At 36.6% G+C, this 17,850-nt stretch overlaps 2 protein-coding genes across 3 annotated transcripts; both read left to right on the forward strand.

The window, feature by feature from the left end:
* The first annotated feature begins 325 nt into the window (after positions 1 to 325).
* LOC133663483 (histone H3.3A) lies at positions 326 to 5,075 on the forward strand. Its single transcript, XM_062067972.1, has 4 exons — positions 326 to 476; positions 1,326 to 1,471; positions 3,974 to 4,127; positions 4,213 to 5,075. The coding sequence occupies exons 2-4, from the start codon at positions 1,344 to 1,346 to the stop codon at positions 4,339 to 4,341; spliced, it is 411 nt and encodes a 136-aa protein (XP_061923956.1). The 5' UTR covers positions 326 to 476; positions 1,326 to 1,343; the 3' UTR covers positions 4,342 to 5,075.
* Positions 5,076 to 7,636: 2,561 nt separating this feature from the next.
* On the forward strand, positions 7,637 to 15,063 carry LOC133663484 (histone H3.3A). Of its 2 annotated transcripts, none has more exons than XM_062067975.1 (4): positions 7,637 to 7,765; positions 11,123 to 11,266; positions 13,644 to 13,797; positions 13,914 to 15,063. In XM_062067975.1, exons 2-4 carry the CDS (start codon positions 11,139 to 11,141, stop codon positions 14,040 to 14,042), a joined length of 411 nt encoding a protein of 136 aa, XP_061923959.1. In that variant the 5' UTR covers positions 7,637 to 7,765; positions 11,123 to 11,138; the 3' UTR covers positions 14,043 to 15,063. The 2 variants fall into 2 exon arrangements, with proteins under 2 accessions (XP_061923959.1, XP_061923957.1); XM_062067973.1 differs by having other exon boundaries at positions 7,673 to 7,799.
* Positions 15,064 to 17,850: the final 2,787 nt, after the last annotated feature.

Below are 17,850 nucleotides of genomic sequence, written 5' to 3' on the forward strand. Positions count from 1 at the left end.
TTTTCAACTATGTACCAGAAAATATGGCGTGTGTTTATAAATAAGACCTGATACAAATCCACAAGTGCCATTTTATGTTGGATATATGTGTGTTTATAACATAACAAAATGTAAATATATGTATTTTATTTCGTATTAAAAAAGCCTGAATAAGTTACTAATGTGGCCCCCACTTCCCAAAGAAAAACGAGTTTCATGTTTATTTTCTTGTATTAGCAAAAACTAAAATAAAAAAAAACAATTTAAATATATGATGAACTAAATGTGTTTATGGCGGTGTTTATGAGATTGGCAATCATGTTACAGCAAGCGTGTTTTTCCCCCAAATGCATCATGGGAAACTTGCCTCCAAACGCGCTCTTATTTTCTTTCGCCTTTTTTCCCCTCCCTTCATTTTGTTGCGAGAACAACGCGTAAGAAGACTCAAGAAATTAAACCCCGATTTAAAGCTCACATTTCCCACCAAGTTTCCAAAGGTAAGTGTCATATTTTCACTAAAACGCCAATGTGTCGTTTAGTGTGGTTCATGTTTTCGGATGGATGAGTTTTTTCGTTGATTTTCGATGGAAAAAGAAAACGCGATCAGTCGAGCCTTTATCTTCCTGCTCGGCCAGAAACCTGAAAAACACGCGCGTCTGCTCCACTTTAACTTGGAAAAGCGCCTCGAGTTAGGGGTCATCTGACAAAATATTGTCCACTAAGCGAATCCCTAACATGTCTGGCGTCGTCTACAAAATTAACATTCCACTTTAATACTGTGTATTTTACACAATTCGACGTTTTTAACAGCAGCGATGCGATCGCTGGAGCGAGTTTTCCTTCCCGTTTAGGTCCTTCATGCCAGTAACCAGCCATTATGTTCGGTTGTGTTCGTTTCTTCGGACGGGACATCCGAAAGGGGCGGTGTCGCTTGGTTTTCTTCTAAAATAGCTCATTCTGAATGGGAAAATCTACGCTAGTGCTTGACAGGGACGATGTGTACATCGAAACGAGCACACCCTCGTCTGTGCGCAATGGGCGGGGTTTCCTCAATCCTCCTATCATTGATTGAAAGGTCCACAACAGGCCTCTAGCTCTCTGCTGATTGGACGCCTGCCTTGTCATTTATGACGCAGGCAAGTCGTTGTTTAGAACAGTCGCTGAAACTCAAAACATACGTTTCGTAAAGCACAAAAACGTAATCTGAGAAGTAACTTTTATACTCTCGTGTAAACTACTACCTGTATTATTTTATAACCTCCATATCAACCAGATCAACAATACACGTTTAAAGTTGTTTTTATTTGCATTTGTCGACATTAACTGAAATCCTTCTGTATTCTCAGCTCTGATCCTAAGTAGCAATGGCCCGTACCAAGCAGACTGCTCGTAAGTCCACTGGAGGCAAAGCTCCACGTAAGCAGCTGGCCACAAAGGCTGCCCGCAAGAGTGCACCTTCCACTGGGGGTGTGAAGAAGCCCCATCGCTACAGGTGAGAGCCTGGCAAGAACATGCACCCATCTGATTTCCTTGCCATTTATTAGTTTATTGTGGTGTTTACATTTCATTATGATGTATACCATTGCAGTCACTGACCAAGAAACATTGTGTCATTTGTGTATTAAAATGCATAGTGAAGAATGATGACAATAAAAATTGCTTGAACATGATCCCTTTTATGTAGCCCACAAAAAAGTTGCATCAATTAAGCACTTCCAGTGTTTGTGTATGTTTTGGTCATTGTATTTTTGTGTCATGAACGGAGGAAGAAATACAAACATTGATTGATTGGTATTTTATATGTTATTATTTTTATTTATTACAATTTTATTTCATAGTTCATATAGTAGTAATGAAAAAACTGACCAAAACAGATGCTTTGTCATATCTCGACACTGGTATTTATTTTTTTTTAAGACAAGACCGCTGAATAGCTTGTAGGGGGAAAAAAACCTGTGTGGTGTTGTTTGCTGCATTAATATATAGAAGCATTGATCTGTGATCTGATCTTTCTGATGAAGGATACAACACCACACAGTTTTTTTTCCCTACGGGCCAGTCCGTAGACTTGTCTTTAAGTAGTAACTTATAGTGTCAGAAAATAATCAGTTTTTAATTGTTTTTTTAGTTTTAGTTTTTCGTTTCAGCTGAATTATTATTATTTTTTTGTATATTAAATATAACACAAAGATCAAACTGTTTTCCCGATTTAGTTATTGATTTTTAACCAAAAAACATTGGGGTTTTTTGTATTTCATATTGTGGGATGTTTATTTATAGAGCACAATTCATAAAAAAGCTTTTCTAAGTTCTTTATAAATACATACAATTACAAGAAGGCAATTCAAATCCTAAATAAAAATAAAATTATCATAAAATTATCATAATTCAATGAAAATAAAAACATGTAGATAAATACTTTCATTTGTCATATGCACAGTTTAAAAATAGTTAAATAAAGCGGAAGGAAATTAAATGACAAACATACGCTGACAATTTTGGCTGAATATATTTGTTCTTCCAATTTTGACAGAAAACATGTACTGCACACAATTGCGTAGCCATCAAAATAAATACTTAAATAATACATAAAATAAATTAAAAAAGGGCTTGTGAATTTGATGTACGATTTCAAAGGAAATTATCCACACACAATTGCCAATGCAAATTGTTTAACAGGGCTGTTATACGTTTATATTCATACATATTCAGTGTTACATACGACCCTCTTAGGGCAGCCAAAATTAAAACGTGGCTTCAATGAAATTTGTTTGGACACCCATGATCTAGCCAATGTTCACAATGAACGTCATTTTTTAATTTTGTATATTCATTTTGTTTCCCCGTCTTTACAAAATGTAACTATAGATCTCAACGTTGTGTATGTGCTGAAAGCTTTGTTTGTATGTGACCTGTAGTTGATATTCTAATGCAGTGGTCCCCCAAACTACGGCCTGCGGGCCAAATCCGGCCCGCCAGTATCCAAAATCCGGCCCGCGGGAAGTCCCGAGTTATTTTATTTTTTTTTTTAATCTGACCTTTCTAATCCATTTTCTACTGCTTGTTACTTTCGGTGTCTCCTAGTCGCTCCGGCAAATCATATTGTCTAAAAATTTTCCCATCGATAACGTGACACCACCAGCAAAGTGCATGCTCTTTCAGTCAATTATTGCGCGAAAAAAACAAAACATTAAAAAAACATATTTTATTCATATATATATATATATGTATATATATATATATATATATATATATATACATACACACACACACCCAGCCCGGCTCCCAGACAATTTTTTTTAACCGAATGCGGCCCCTGGGTCAAAAAGTTTGGGGACCCCTGTTCTAATGGATAGGACAATTCCGTTTTTTTTCCAAATCCAACCTAGGCCTTTTCCATATGTGTATATGATTCCAATGCGACTCCAGTTTGAACATAGAAGTCGCGTTCTTCTTACCTATTCGTAATTGAGAGGCGACAAACGCCACAATTTTTTGCCAAGACAGACGACATTGACGTAGTCTTATAGCAATAGCCCCCCTAGCTATGCAAAATGTCATACTAGTCATTGCTTTATCTAATTTTCTACCAATATACTGTGTGTGTGTGCATATATATATTTACATATATATACGTACATATACATACATACATATATATGCACATACGTTTATATATATATATATATATATATTTACACATGAATACACACATGAACATATTTACACATATATACGTACATATACATACATACATATATATGCGCATACGTATATATATATGTGTGTGTGTGTGTGTATATATATTTATATACATATACACATGTATGTATGTGTGTGTATATATATTTATATATATATACACACATATGTATGTATGCATGTGTGTTTATATATATATATATGTATATGCGTACGTGTGTGTAAGTCAAGTCAAGTACACGTCATAAATTCACAATAAAACAGAAAACTTTGAATCTCCTGTCTTCTCAAGGCCCGGTACTGTGGCTCTGCGTGAGATCCGTCGTTACCAGAAGTCCACCGAGCTTCTGATTCGCAAGCTGCCCTTCCAGCGTCTGGTGAGAGAAATTGCACAGGACTTCAAGACGGATCTGCGTTTCCAGAGTGCAGCAATTGGAGCTCTGCAGGTATGCGTCACTCACAGTTGATTAGGTAAATAACGTGATCAATGTAATCTCAATAAAATGCATCAATGTACACATCCGTCTTTAGGAGGCGAGCGAGGCTTACCTGGTGGGTCTGTTTGAGGACACCAACCTGTGTGCCATCCATGCCAAGCGTGTCACCATCATGCCCAAAGACATCCAGCTGGCACGTCGCATTCGCGGGGAGCGTGCTTAAATGTTTTTTTTTTCTCTTCTTTATGAAACTATACCCTCGACCCTCCCCTTCACCTTCCTTTCCTTCTTACAGGTAGTTAGTTTGAGGTTCTCTATATATCATGACTGTGATAACCATGTGTGATTATGTCTTCTTTGGTGCTACAAGTAGAAGAGTTTCTTCAGATATATAGTAATGTATGTTTGAAACTTGTACACTCCTCACTTTAGCTATTGCTTGAGTTAAGTGTTTTTCTAGCAATGAGTAGTGTGTAATCTGGAATGAGCGTAGGACTTAGAATCAAGACATTTTCATATTAGACACATTCATTGATATAATGGCTCTTCTGTTCCTTCCTGCAAATTATTTTGGGTTTGTTTTTAAATATACAATTATTTTAAACATTAAGCTCTCTTTTTTTCTGCAACAGTGGTGTAATACTGTTTAATATCGGGATCTGACTGCTTTATTCTGGTTGTCAATTTCAAATGTCATTGCACTGTAATGACTGCATGGTTTCACACTTAAAAACGGCATAAATGTAGCAAACTTGATTATTATACTCTGATTTTCGCCGTGTTATGTCTGAGTAATGTTATGAATTTTTGTTTCTCTCTCAGGTGGCTAACCTATTTTTTTCTACTGTGTTTTTTTTAATTTTATTTTATTGGTGTTTTTGGTCATTTTGAAGGCTAAAACATTTGTACTCCAAAAATTCACATACAGACATAAATAAATTCTTGTGGTGAAATTGAGTGATTCAAATTGCTCATTATTAAACATATGATGTTAATAATGATGCCACAATTAAATAAAAATAAGTAAAAGAATTACACTAACAAAAATAAAACGTCAAATTCTGAGGTTTTAAACCAAAAAAGTCCCAAGAAAATGGTAATGGTTGATGCAATTTTTGGATAGCGATTGTGTAAATAAATGCAATTAGCTAAACTTAGAAGTAGAGCAAATGTGAAATAAATGTGTAATACACATGAAACATTTGTGACAGTAAAGTTAAAGTACCAATGTTTGTCACACACACACTAGGTGTGGCAAAATTATTCTCTGCATTTGACCCATCACCATTGATCACCTCATGGGAGGTGAGGGGAGAAGTGAGCAGCAGCGGTGGCTGCGCCCAGGAATCATTTTTGGGTGATTTAATCCCCAATTCCAGCCCTTGATGCTGTAACATTCATTTAAAGAATATTAATAGATTTCTTTTAGTCGTTTGGCTGATCTCATCAGCTATACCTTAATGTGAACAAGTATCGATTAATATACACCAGTGGTGTAAAGTTAAAAACATTGCCCTAACACAGACCTGGGCAAATTAAGGCCCGGGGGCCACATGCGGCCCGTTAAGCTTTTCAATCTGGCCCGCCGGACATTCCCAAATAATTTTTTTAGATACTTAAGATGGAAAGTGTAGCTGCCATTATGATGTGCAGTGTTGTTTTCTAATGACCGTAAGTCTTCAACTATAATAAGTCTTTCAATGCTTGGAATCTGCGCTTATGGATGATGTACCAGTTACTATGGTAATCTAATTAGTTACTATGGTCATCTAATTAGTTACTATGGTCATCTACGTCACAGCAGCCCAGACGAGGCACCAAGCAGTGTGGGCAGGAAGCGTTTCCACAGACACGGAAGGAGATTTTCACAACAAAGTTCTAAAGCTTAGTGATTAGGGATGTGTGTATCGATCCTGTGGTATCGATATATCGATACTCACACGCTACTCATTTGGCATCACTTTTCTGAAAAAAGTGTCGATATAAACCAAAAAACGGCGTGTGGGGGGTGCAAGCATCACTTTCAGATGTTTTTGATTACTTAACTTACTATGTGCTGGGACACCCCTGTACCTGGCAGAGTATAGAGCTGGTCCAGTCACGTGACAGGAGACAGCGAATGAGCGTCGTCAACGTGCAACACACACACAGCCAGCCGACAGCGATGCAGCCAGGCATATCCAGTGTTGTCATTGTTTTGGTTTTTTTAGTAATGTTTACTGAATATTTTTGTTTAAATGATTATCCTAAATTCAAATAATTTCCACACAGGGGAATTTACTGTTAGTTGAAAATTGCTTGAGTATTTAAAACAAGATAAGATAGAGATACAATTTGGAGATTCTTCATCTTTGCATTACAGTTTAATTTTTTTCCAAGAAAATCTTGAATATATGATTGAATGTGATTTTGGTTTTAATCTGTAACATGATTTCTTACATTTCGAAAACATTAGCCTATTTCATATTTCATTAATTGCTAATTATATCACAAACTTTAAAAAATAACTGCAGCTTCTTGCAATTCGGATTTGACTGTTAATTGGAAAGCCCTAATATTTAATTATTATTATATATAATATATAGTTATTATTATATATAATATTTAATTTATTTTTCATATTTATGTTATTTATTTTACTTTTATTATATATTGACCATAATAAATGTGGTATAAATGGTCTGTATTTGTCTTGTGATTTGTCTTAAATAATAACAATAGTAATAATATTTTTGACTGACAAAAAATTGCCAATAAGAAATTATTGGTATCGATGAAAATGCAAGAAAAAGTATCGGTATCGTATCGAATCCTAAAAGTGTGGTATTGCCCATCCCTATTAGTGATATATCAGATTGTAGGTGGGTTTATTTTGTACCCTTTGCGTTCATATTTCACTGTTTGTTGCATTTGTGTTGCGTTTCACTTGATTGTAAAATATGTCGATCAAAAGGGGGTGTGACATTCATATTTTGTCAATATTCAGTGTTTTATCGTTCATAGAAAAAAAAATGCCATTAAGTTTTTTAAGGCGGTCTGTCATAACGTTTTTAACATTCAATCAGACATTATTGTGAGGTTTTGTATTAGTGTTCCTAAAAATAGATATACCGGCCCCCAGACACATATTTTCTCTCTAAATGTGGCCCCCGAGTCAAAATAATTGCCCAGACCTGCCCTAACACCTAATTTAGTCACAACAGCAAGCACCATGTCACTAAACAAAAAATAATAAGCGGATATTTGTATCACTAACATTTATTTAAAGACGATTAGAAAATGGATGGATGGAATATATTTATTTTAGTCGTTTGGCTATTCTTATCAGCTATACTTTGATGTATCAACAAGTATCGATTAATAACCGGAAGTCAAGTCACACTGGTGTTAAAGTTAAAAACATTACCCTAACACTTAAATTAAGTCACAGCAGCAAGCACCATGTCACTAAACAAAAAATAATAAGCGGCCAATTTCATACTTAATAGAACCACAACAAAAAACGACTTGAACCCTGTTGCATTTTGGGACACCTGATTGACGCGGCGGCCATTTTGCCCGCTGGACGCTGTCTTCTATTGTGGATACGAAGAAGGAAATAGTCAAGCCAAACCTTTCTCGCCACTTCTGTTCACTTTTTCCTTGGGGTAAGCTGTTCAAAGCTCTCTGTGCAATTTATAAGTGAGTTTAGATATTTTAGTACAACTTGGTGGGTTTTATGTGTTCATCTGTTAAATTGTTCGGCGGTTAAACGGTCGTTTTTGTCGCGTCGAAAAATAACGAAGGAGGCGGTCGAGACGACAGTTCCACATCCGAGGCGGAATTCTCTTTCAAATTGTGCGCCGGTTCTGACCGGCTCTGCGCCGGCAGCGGGGCGGTTCGTGGGTGCTTTGCGTATTTGTGAAATCCTCGGAATGTCCTTTTTATTTTGCTTTCGTTTGTCGGTATCCAGGAACGGTGGTTAGCCGTTTAAATCCAAGTTGTTGACGGGCTACTCCGTCTGCCTTGGTCTTCATTTCGTATGCGCATCAGACCGCCGCCATCATCAGAGCGGGAAGGCGGGTCTACAAACACTGGAAGTCAGGCGTAAAGCCCACCCACTTATCAGGATGAACCCACCCATTGGCTTATATTTGATGTTTACGTCTACGGGCTGGTGTACCGGCCAATAGTATTGCTATTCGTCTTTGACAGACGTCTGCTGCCAGTTGGAGTCAAGAGTTCAAAATATGTGTTAAAATACATCTACTGGCCAACACATTAACACCACTTTCTCAAAAGCTTTTTAATCGATCGCAACTGGACTGTTTAGTTTGTTTTAGAATAAGTTTCGTCTTAATTCGAGCAGGTTTTATCAGTTCATGCTAATACGGTATATACTTAGCTCAAGGTTGAAAAACCATCCCGGAATGAGAACATCCATACACATTATTGCCACTTGCACTATCTATTGCGATCAAACACCATAGATCTGTGTTTTTCAACCACTGTACCGCGGCACACTAGTGTACCGTGAGATATTGCCTGGTGTGCTGTGGGAGATTATGTAATTTCTAAGGGTGTGGGAAAAAAATCTATTTGAATTCGAATCGCGATTCTCACGTTGTGCGATTCAGAATCGATTCTCATTTTTAAAAAATCGATTTTTTTATTTTTATTTTTTTAAATTATTATTTTTATTTTTTTATTTTTTTTTAATCAATCCAACAAAACAATACACAGCAATACCATAACAATTCAATCCAATTCCAAAACCAAACCTGACCCAGCAACACTCAGAACTGCAATAAACAGAGCAATTGAGAGGAGACACAAACGCGACAAGGGCAGCACGATGGAACAGGGGTTAGTGCAAGTGCCTCACAATACGAAGGTCCAGAGTAGTCTTGAGTTCAATCCCAGGCTCGGGATCTTTCTGTGTGGAGTTTGCATGTTCTCCCCGTGACTGCGTGGGTTCCCTCCGGGTACTCCGGCTTCCTCCCACCGCCAAAGACATGCACCTGGGGATAGGTTGATCGGCAACACTAAATTGGCCCTAGTGTGTGAATGTGAGTGTGAATGTTGTCTGTCTATCTGTGTTGGCCCTGCGATGAGGTGGCGACTTGTCCAGGGTGTACCCCGCCTTCCGCCCGATTGTAGCTGAGATAGGCTCCAGCACCCCCCACGACCCCAAACGGGACAAGCGGTAGAAAATGGATGGATGGATGGACAAACACGACACAGAACAAACCAAAAGTAGTGAAACTAAAATTAATATTATCAACAACAGTATCAATATTAGTTACAATTTCAACATAGCAGTGATTAAAAATCCTTCATTGACATTATCATTAGACATCTGTAAAAAAAAAAAAAAAAGAACACTAGTGTCACAGTGGCTTACACTTGCATCCCATCTCATAAGCTTGACAACACACTGTGTCCAATATTTTCACAAAGATAAAATAAGTCATATTTTTGGTTCATTTACATTATTGCAATCAGTTGATAAAACATTGTCCTTTACAATTATAAAAGCTTTTTACAAAAATCTACTACTCTGCTTGCATGTCAGCAGACTGGGGTAGATCCTGCTGAAATCCTATGTATTGAATGAATAGAACATAGTTTTGAATCAGGAAAAAATCGCTTTTGAATCGAGAATCGTGTTGAATTGAAAAAAAAAAATCGATTTTGAATCGAATCGTGACCCCAAGAATCGATATTGAATCGAATCGTGGGACACCCAAAGATTCACAGCCCTAGTAATTTCACCTAATTGGGTTACAAATATTTTTTGCAAACCAGTAATTATAATCCGCAAATGTGCCGTTGTTGTTGAGTGTGTTGTCTAGTGCTCGGCAGAGTAACCGTGTAATACTCTTCCATATCAGTAGGTGGCAGCAGGTAGCCAATTGCTTTGTAGATGTCAGGAACATGGTTTGTCGTGATCACAATATGCGGGAGGCAGCGTGTAGGTAAAAAGGTATCTAAAACTTAAACCAAAAATAAACAAAAGGCAAGTGCCGCTAAGAAAAGGCATTGAAGCAAAACGAAACTAAAACTGAACTGGCTGCAAAGTAAACAAAAACAGAATGCTGGACGACAGCAAAGACTTACAGCGTGTGGAGCAGATGGCGTCCACAAAGTACATCCATACATGACATGACAATCAACAATGTCCCCTCAAAGAAGGATTGCGTCCGCACAACTTAAATAGTCTTGATTGTGAAAACAAAGCAGGTGCGCGTAATAGCATTCAAGGAAGACATCAAACTGCTACAGGAAAATACCAACAAAAGAGGAAAAGCCACCAAAATAGGAGCACAAGACAATAACTAAAACACTACACGCAGGAAAACAGCAAAAAACTCAAAATAAGTTTACAGCGTGATGTGACAGGTCGTGACAGTACACCTACTTTGAGACAAGCGCTATAGTGATGCATGGTTGGTTATGGTTTGAATTCATATCCAACAATTGCGAGAACGACTTTTTATTGTCAATATCGGCTGCTGAGTTAAATTGTATTATGTTTTCTGCTGGTGGTGTGCCTCAGAATTTTTTTATTAAAAAAAATGTGACCTGGCTCAGAAAAGGTTGAAAAACACTGCCATAGCTATACCAAACTATTGTCTTTATAAATATGAACATCATTATTTTTTATATATTAATGTCTTCAATATTATAGTTTAAGTAGAGTTAGTGGGACGATGACCTCAAATGACTCAAATCTCAGATATTCACAAATATGTTGAGCATGTTGTAACTAAGAATGAGCATGATAATCAAAAAATAATTGTAATTATACAGTATAACATTAGCATTTAAACAGAAGTTCAAACCTTTTCAAATATTTCCCACCCCATTGAATACTGTTGTTAAATAATAACAATCCATTAATTTATTGCCAGTCATCCTCATAGTGCATCAAGCACATTTTGTCAAATGCCCACACTTGTATGTATGTAAATTTTAGACTAAACCAATGACAGTGGAGTGTCAATATCGCTTGTCATCTGCAGGTGATCCTTAGTAGCAATGGCACGTACCAAGCAAACTGCCCGTAAGTCCACTGGTGGCAAAGCTCCACGTAAACAGCTGGCCACAAAGGCTGCCCGCAAGAGCGCCCCGTCCACTGGAGGTGTGAAGAAGCCCCATCGCTACAGGTGAGACATGCAAAAAGAAGGGTGTTGTAAATTAATTCTTTCATGTATCTTTTTTCTGTGCCGGTGTATTTAAGGAAGGGCAATATGCCAAAAAAAATTATTACAATTGTTTTTTCATATAATTCGATAATTAAATTCGATTAATTTCACAATTTATACATTGTTTTTAACCTGGCCGCTGTAAAGGATTTGTACTAGTACAAAATAAACAAGAGATTAGTTTGAAATGTTAACATCCCTGTTAAGCACTCAGCATCAAGGGTTGGAATTAAGTTAAAGTTAAAGTACCAATGATTGTCACACACACAATTGGGGGTTAAATCATCAAAATTATTTCAGAGCGCGGCCACTGCTGCTGCTCACTGCTCCCCTCACCTCCCAGGGGGTGGAACAAGGGGATGGGTCAAATGCAGAGGGTAATTTCACCACACCTAGTGTGTGTGTGACTCTCAGTGGTACTTTAACTTTAATATACAAAGTAAATAACAGCATTTTAAATAAGATTAACATAAAAAAATACTTTTGAAAAAAAAGACTTTGAACTTGAAAAAATACTCAGCTGTAAAAGAAATGTGAGAAAAATATGTACATTCATACAGCAGTGATGTTGATAGGTTTTCAAGGTAGACCTATTAGTCCCGGGGACTCACTAAAAGTTCAATGGGTCCCTAATTTAAAAAAAAAAAAAGGTTTCTGTCTCAAATTGTAGTGTTAAACTCACTTGATGATAGTGTGATATGATATGGTTATAATTAATGTATACATTTATTTATGTTTAAAATGTATTTGAAATTAAGAAAATAACAAAAAATTCACAGACCTCATCCGAGCATAGCAAAATGTCAACCGTCATTCAAAGTATTTTTCATCACCGTCACAGCAGTATGTTTCTTTTTTTAAAATTATTACAGCACGTCCTCTTCACGTTAAAAGTACATCAACACAAGTGACCAAAGTATTAAGTAGTGTGAATGTGGATTTATTTACTATGACATTTATATCTTTAAATGTTGAAATTACATTTGTTGTGACTGTTTTGTTGTTTTGGTATCCACTAAACTAACATGTCGATCTACTGTATACAAAGGAAAAAAAGGCATCTATTGACAACTGAATAAAAATGGTGGGCTCACGCAAAGCTCTTTTGGGTCAACATTCACCATATATGGAGATAACCGCTCATGTAACTAAAGAAAAAACGCCAAAGTCCTCGTTTTGGAGCAAGTTTGGAAGAAGGCAAGATTGTTTTCTGGAGCCGGATTACAATAACATTTTACTTGTAGACTAAGCAGATGTGCACTTTAAAAAAAAAAAATCTGATTTGATCCACATTGACCTGCATTGTAAACATAGTTTCGCATGTTTGTTTACGGGAAAACACGAGCAATGACCTCACCGACTATTATCGACAAATTAATTTGTCGGCAACAAATGTTGTAAATTATTTTTGTCACCAACCTCAACGAATGGTTGCATCTCTACGAGTTACTGTGATTATAAAGACAATGAGGTTTTTTTCACATGAAAAATGAGCTTGGTGCAGAAGAGTGTAAGTTGACTGCACCCTTGCAGATATCAGGGATGCGTGCTTAGCAACATTACTAATTTTGAAGGGAAAATATAGGTTACCTCATTATCTAAAGCATGGGTTTTTAAACTTTTCCACTACAGAGGGGTCCGGTCCCACTCAAATATTAACACGGAATTAATAAGCTTACCCTTGATTTTAATCATAGTCAATATTTATATCTAACCTGCTTTAACAGAATAAACCCTGTCAAACGATAATAAAGCATGTGTTAAGTACAAAGATTATAATCAAGGCTTAAATCTGGCTGATTACAAAAATAAATAATAATTAAATATGCTGCAAAAGATAAACGCATAAAAACTGATGATAAATTAATGTATATAAAATTACGGAGTGCTAAAATAAATACTTTCAAAGTAAATTAATATTAAATTATAAAATATACATATACAATATATATGAAAATAGACTGTCAATAAAACGTAAGTACAAAAGAAAATACAGCTTCACAATTTAGTAATCATTTTTGCTCTTAAGAAACTTCTCTATGAGTTGAGCTCCAGGGTTCTTCTGTTTGTTTAATATTGTCATTACTGCCTGAAGTGGTGCAAAAGTGTATTACAACTGAGTGCTGCTGCGGCCCATACAGACCACAGCTGAGAATCAGATATTTTTTGGCGGCTATCTAGGGGGCGCTGGTGGCCCGACAATGGGTTAAGGAACACAGGCCTCAAGTCTAATGAGAGAAATGTAAAACTACCTAGTGGCATCTTAGCCTGAATGTGTAACACCTTTGCTAACATGTCTTGGCTCATGCTCCTCCCATTATTCTTCATGCATTTTTAGGCCTGGTACCGTGGCTCTGCGTGAGATCCGTCGTTACCAGAAGTCCACTGAGCTTCTGATCCGCAAGCTGCCCTTCCAGCGTCTGGTGAGAGAAATCGCCCAGGACTTTAAGACGGATCTGCGCTTCCAGAGTGCAGCCATCGGCGCTCTGCAGGTACACGTCACTCCAACACACAAAGCAGTGTGTCATACATAATGGCTGGTAAATAATATCTACTGATTTTAAGTGAACTGTAAACACATGAGCATGTCTGCTGTTCTGCCTGTTAGGAGGCGAGCGAGGCCTACCTGGTGGGTCTGTTTGAGGACACCAACCTGTGTGCCATCCATGCCAAGCGTGTCACCATCATGCCCAAAGACATCCAGCTGGCACGTCGCATCCGCGGGGAGCGTGCTTAGATACTTGCTCTTTCTATTCCTCCCTCACCCGTTTGTCACGTCCCCCTCTCCTGTGTAAGTAGTTTGTAGGGAAAAGTTGTTCTGGTTAAGGTGTATAGTTGTGTGTTTCTTAGTGCTCTCAGTGGGAGACTTCCCTTTTTTCTGTGCATGTACCAAATCTTTGGTGATGTGTCCCAGTTGTCCCGACTCTGTCTCCACACTCTTGCGGTAGGGTGGAGACCATGGTAATGGATACAAACCACACAGATGACTCCAGTGCAATCTTTGTAGGGACAGACCCGAGGATGGATGCTTATCTGCTGGGGGCTTCTTCCCAGCACGGTGCTAGACAATCCTCCTGTGCCGGTGATTATGCACCAGCCTTAGCTGCCGAGTATGCAGAGACCACAGCACTGCTGCTCCCTCTGGCTGCACTCTGTCCCTGCAGGAGTCTGCATGTGTGGTAGCTCCATCCACAACAGAAAAGTCTACTCAACCCATCAACATTTCTTCAGACGGTGATTAGAATATTGATTGTTGATGATATTCTCCATAAGTAGGATTTTAATGCTGTGTGGAAAAGCCTTTTTTCCCTGCTAGGCCATGGAGCTGAGTGGAACGATCCGATTTGAAAAAGAGAACAACAATCTGAAATGTGAAAATAGTGTGGTTTCTAACATGGACCCTCTTCTACAATGTTTTTTTTTTTTCAGATAGACTTTATTGTGAGAGGTTTATATAAGGTGTTTTTCCAAACAATGTGATAAATATTTTCAACTCAGTGTCTAATGCCAAAAAATATGGATCATAGTCCCTCTGCCTCTACTTTATTGGCTTTTGGTTTTCCCGACGGTCTATCATCTGTACTTTTTCTCAGGTTGACTCATCACCCTTAATCACCCAACTTAATTATTCATTTGATGTTTTTTTATGTGCGTTTTTTTTCTCAAATTCTTTTTGACATTAGTGATGTTTTAAAAAAGCAATGTTTGTAATTCCCGGATTTGTCATATAAAGTGGTAATAAATGGATGTTACACACACGTTTGTGTCGGTGGTCTTTTTATAAGAATGTATGTACATGTGTTATTTATAAAGACATTATTGTGGCTTTAATGTTTTTAAGTAAATATTACTCGAGTAGGATATGAGAACATATTTACAGTGTTGATGATTAAGGGAAGATGAGACACAAGAGTTGCACCACTTGGTGGCAGTGTGGTCTCAAACAGGACTGAACGTGTTATTGAACACAGCGTCTCTATTTTGTTGGTGTTAAGTAGTTTTTTAACCCCTATTTCTTATTTGTGTCCAAACCATTTTTGGTTGTATATGTGTCTATTGACCCCTTTTTAGTCTATTTAATCTTTTTTTTTTTGCTGAGTGTCTAGTCAACCCTTATTTGGTGTTTGTTTCTGATTCAATCATTTATTTGTGTGTCATTTGTGTTAATGTAACCCTTTTTGATGTTATTTGTTTTCAACCCGTTTGTCGTATTTGTGTCTTAACCCTTTTTTTTATGTCATTTGATTCTATTACACTCATTTGTGGTGTTATTTGTGTCAATTTAACACCCTTGTATGTGTGTTATCTCTGTCAATTTAACACCTTTTTTTTATGTTATTTGCATCTAACCTCTGTGGGAATTGTGTCAATTTAACAACCCTTTTAGTGTTTTTGTGTAGATTTAACATCCTTTTTGGAGTTATTTGTGTCTATTCAACACCCTTGTTGGTGTTATTTGCGTTAATTTAACAATGTTTTTTATGTTATTGGAATCAAACTTTTTATTGTGATTTGAGTCAATTTAACACCATTTTTGGTGTTATTTGCATTTAACACCTTTTATCGGTGTTATTTGTGTCTATGTAACACCCCTTTGGGTGTTATTTGTGTCAGTTTAACACTTGATGTTATTTGTGTATATTTAACCCCTTTTTGGTAATAATTTGAGTATATAGGTGGGTGACGTCATATGACGTAATTTCCGTTTTTCTTCGGGGCTTAATTCCACATGATGGTCAAGCTGTTAGAGAATAACATTGAAACAAGTAAGTGTGTTTGAGCAGAAAATGGCGTACTGCTGTTCCAGTCGTTCAAATAGAAAGATATGAAATACTTTTTATATACCGGTAGTCCCGAAATAAGTGGCTCATTTTTTGGTGTTTGTGTCTATTTAACACTTTGTTTGGTGTTGTCTGTGTCATTATCATCTTTTTTGTATTATATGTGTTTATTTAACACTTTTTTGGGTATTATTTGTGTTTTCTTAACACCGTTTTTGCTGTTTTTTTAACCACCCTTTTTATTGTTATTTTTGCTGTTTTTTTAACCATCCTTTTTGGTGTTATTTTTGTCAATTTAACACCCTTTTGGGGGTTATTTTTGCCATTTCAACGGCCTTTTAGGTGTTATTTGTATTTATTAACACCATTTTTGGTGTTATCTTTGTTTAACACCTTTTTTGCTGTTTTTTTGGTCTCTTTTTATTCTTTTTTTGTGTTTGTGTCTACTTAACACCCTTTTTAGTGTTATCAATCAATCAATCAATCAATGTTTATTTATATAGCCCTAAATCACAAGTGTCTCGAAGGGCTGCAAAAGCCACAACGACATCCTCGGTACAGAGCCCACATAAGGGCAAGGAAAACTCACCCCAGTATCTGTATCATCACCTTTTTTGTATTATATGTGTTTATTCAACACCTTTTTGGGTATTTGTGTTTTTTTAACACCGTTTTTGCTGGAGTTTTTTAACCACCCTTTGTGGTGTTATTATTGTCAATTTAACACCCTTTTTGGGGTTATTTTTTGCCATTTTAACAGATTGTAGGTGTTATTTGTATTTATTTAACACCATTTTTGGTATTATGTTTGTTTAACACCTTTGTTGCTGTTTTTGTATCTTTTTACCCTTTTTTGGTGTTGTTTGTGTCTACTTAGCACCTTTTTAGTGTTATTTGTGTCTTTGTAACACAATATTTTGGTGTTATTTGTGTCTTGTAACCGTTTTTTTTGTGTGTTATTAGTGTCTATTCAACCCACATGTACAAATTATGATAATTTACTTTTTTTTTTTAAATCCATAGGATTTGCATTACTCTCTAGAATAAAAAAACATAATTTTCTACAAACATAATTTTCAAGCAGTTGATGACATAGTCCACTTTGGTATACAACATGCGGTAAAGGTTTGCCATTTCTAAGAAAAAAATATATTTTGGGAACTCTATAAAATACGTTTTTAATTCTAATTATTAAGAAGGCGGGGTACAACCCGAACAAGTCGCCACCTCATGGCAGTTATCACATCCCAATACTGCTAAATGCATTGCAAAATACATTGAGCCTTCTGAATTGAAAAATAACTTTTGAAATATGACAGGACTACTATTCAAAATATCTCTATATTCTGATAAAAACTAAGTCAGATTAATACTATAAATTGCAGTCAAAATATAGCAAGCGATGCATAAACCCTCACAATGTTATATACTGATATTCCTCCATAATTATTGCTGGTTGTCCCCATGTTTCATACCTGCAAGTGTCTCTTATAATAACAGAATGGACACATATTCATTCCTCCCTTGTGGCAACTCTGTTTGTGCCTTTTTATGAGTTGTTTTGCTGACCAATAGGTGGCAGTGTATGGCAAGACACAACAGCAACCACTGTAGGACTGATGCTCATTTTTAACATTTAAGTCATACATATAAGAAAAAATAGCTTTAAAAATTAGTGCAGAGAAATGCATGATTCTGCCCCAACTGCATTTTACAATTTAAATTGCATGAGTGAGGCTGTACTTAAAATATAATAAATAATAA

Source organism: Entelurus aequoreus, linkage group LG13 (genome assembly GCF_033978785.1).
Source record: "Entelurus aequoreus isolate RoL-2023_Sb linkage group LG13, RoL_Eaeq_v1.1, whole genome shotgun sequence".
Lineage (NCBI taxonomy): Eukaryota > Metazoa > Chordata > Actinopteri > Syngnathiformes > Syngnathidae > Entelurus > Entelurus aequoreus.

What these genes read in the sequence shown, in the direction of transcription:
- LOC133663483 (XM_062067972.1), top strand. Translation starts at nt 1,344, where the DNA reads ATGGCCCGTACCAAGCAGACTGCTCGTAAGTCCACTGGAGGCAAAGCT. An exon ending in AAGAAGCCCCATCGCTACAG is followed by an intron (nt 1,472 to 3,973) that starts GTGAGAGCCTGG and finishes TGTCTTCTCAAG; the next exon opens with GCCCGGTACTGTGGCTCTGC. An exon ending in CAGCAATTGGAGCTCTGCAG is followed by an intron (nt 4,128 to 4,212) that starts GTATGCGTCACT and finishes ATCCGTCTTTAG; the next exon opens with GAGGCGAGCGAGGCTTACCT.
- LOC133663484 (XM_062067975.1), top strand. Translation starts at nt 11,139, where the DNA reads ATGGCACGTACCAAGCAAACTGCCCGTAAGTCCACTGGTGGCAAAGCT. An exon ending in AAGAAGCCCCATCGCTACAG is followed by an intron (nt 11,267 to 13,643) that starts GTGAGACATGCA and finishes ATGCATTTTTAG; the next exon opens with GCCTGGTACCGTGGCTCTGC. An exon ending in CAGCCATCGGCGCTCTGCAG is followed by an intron (nt 13,798 to 13,913) that starts GTACACGTCACT and finishes TCTGCCTGTTAG; the next exon opens with GAGGCGAGCGAGGCCTACCT.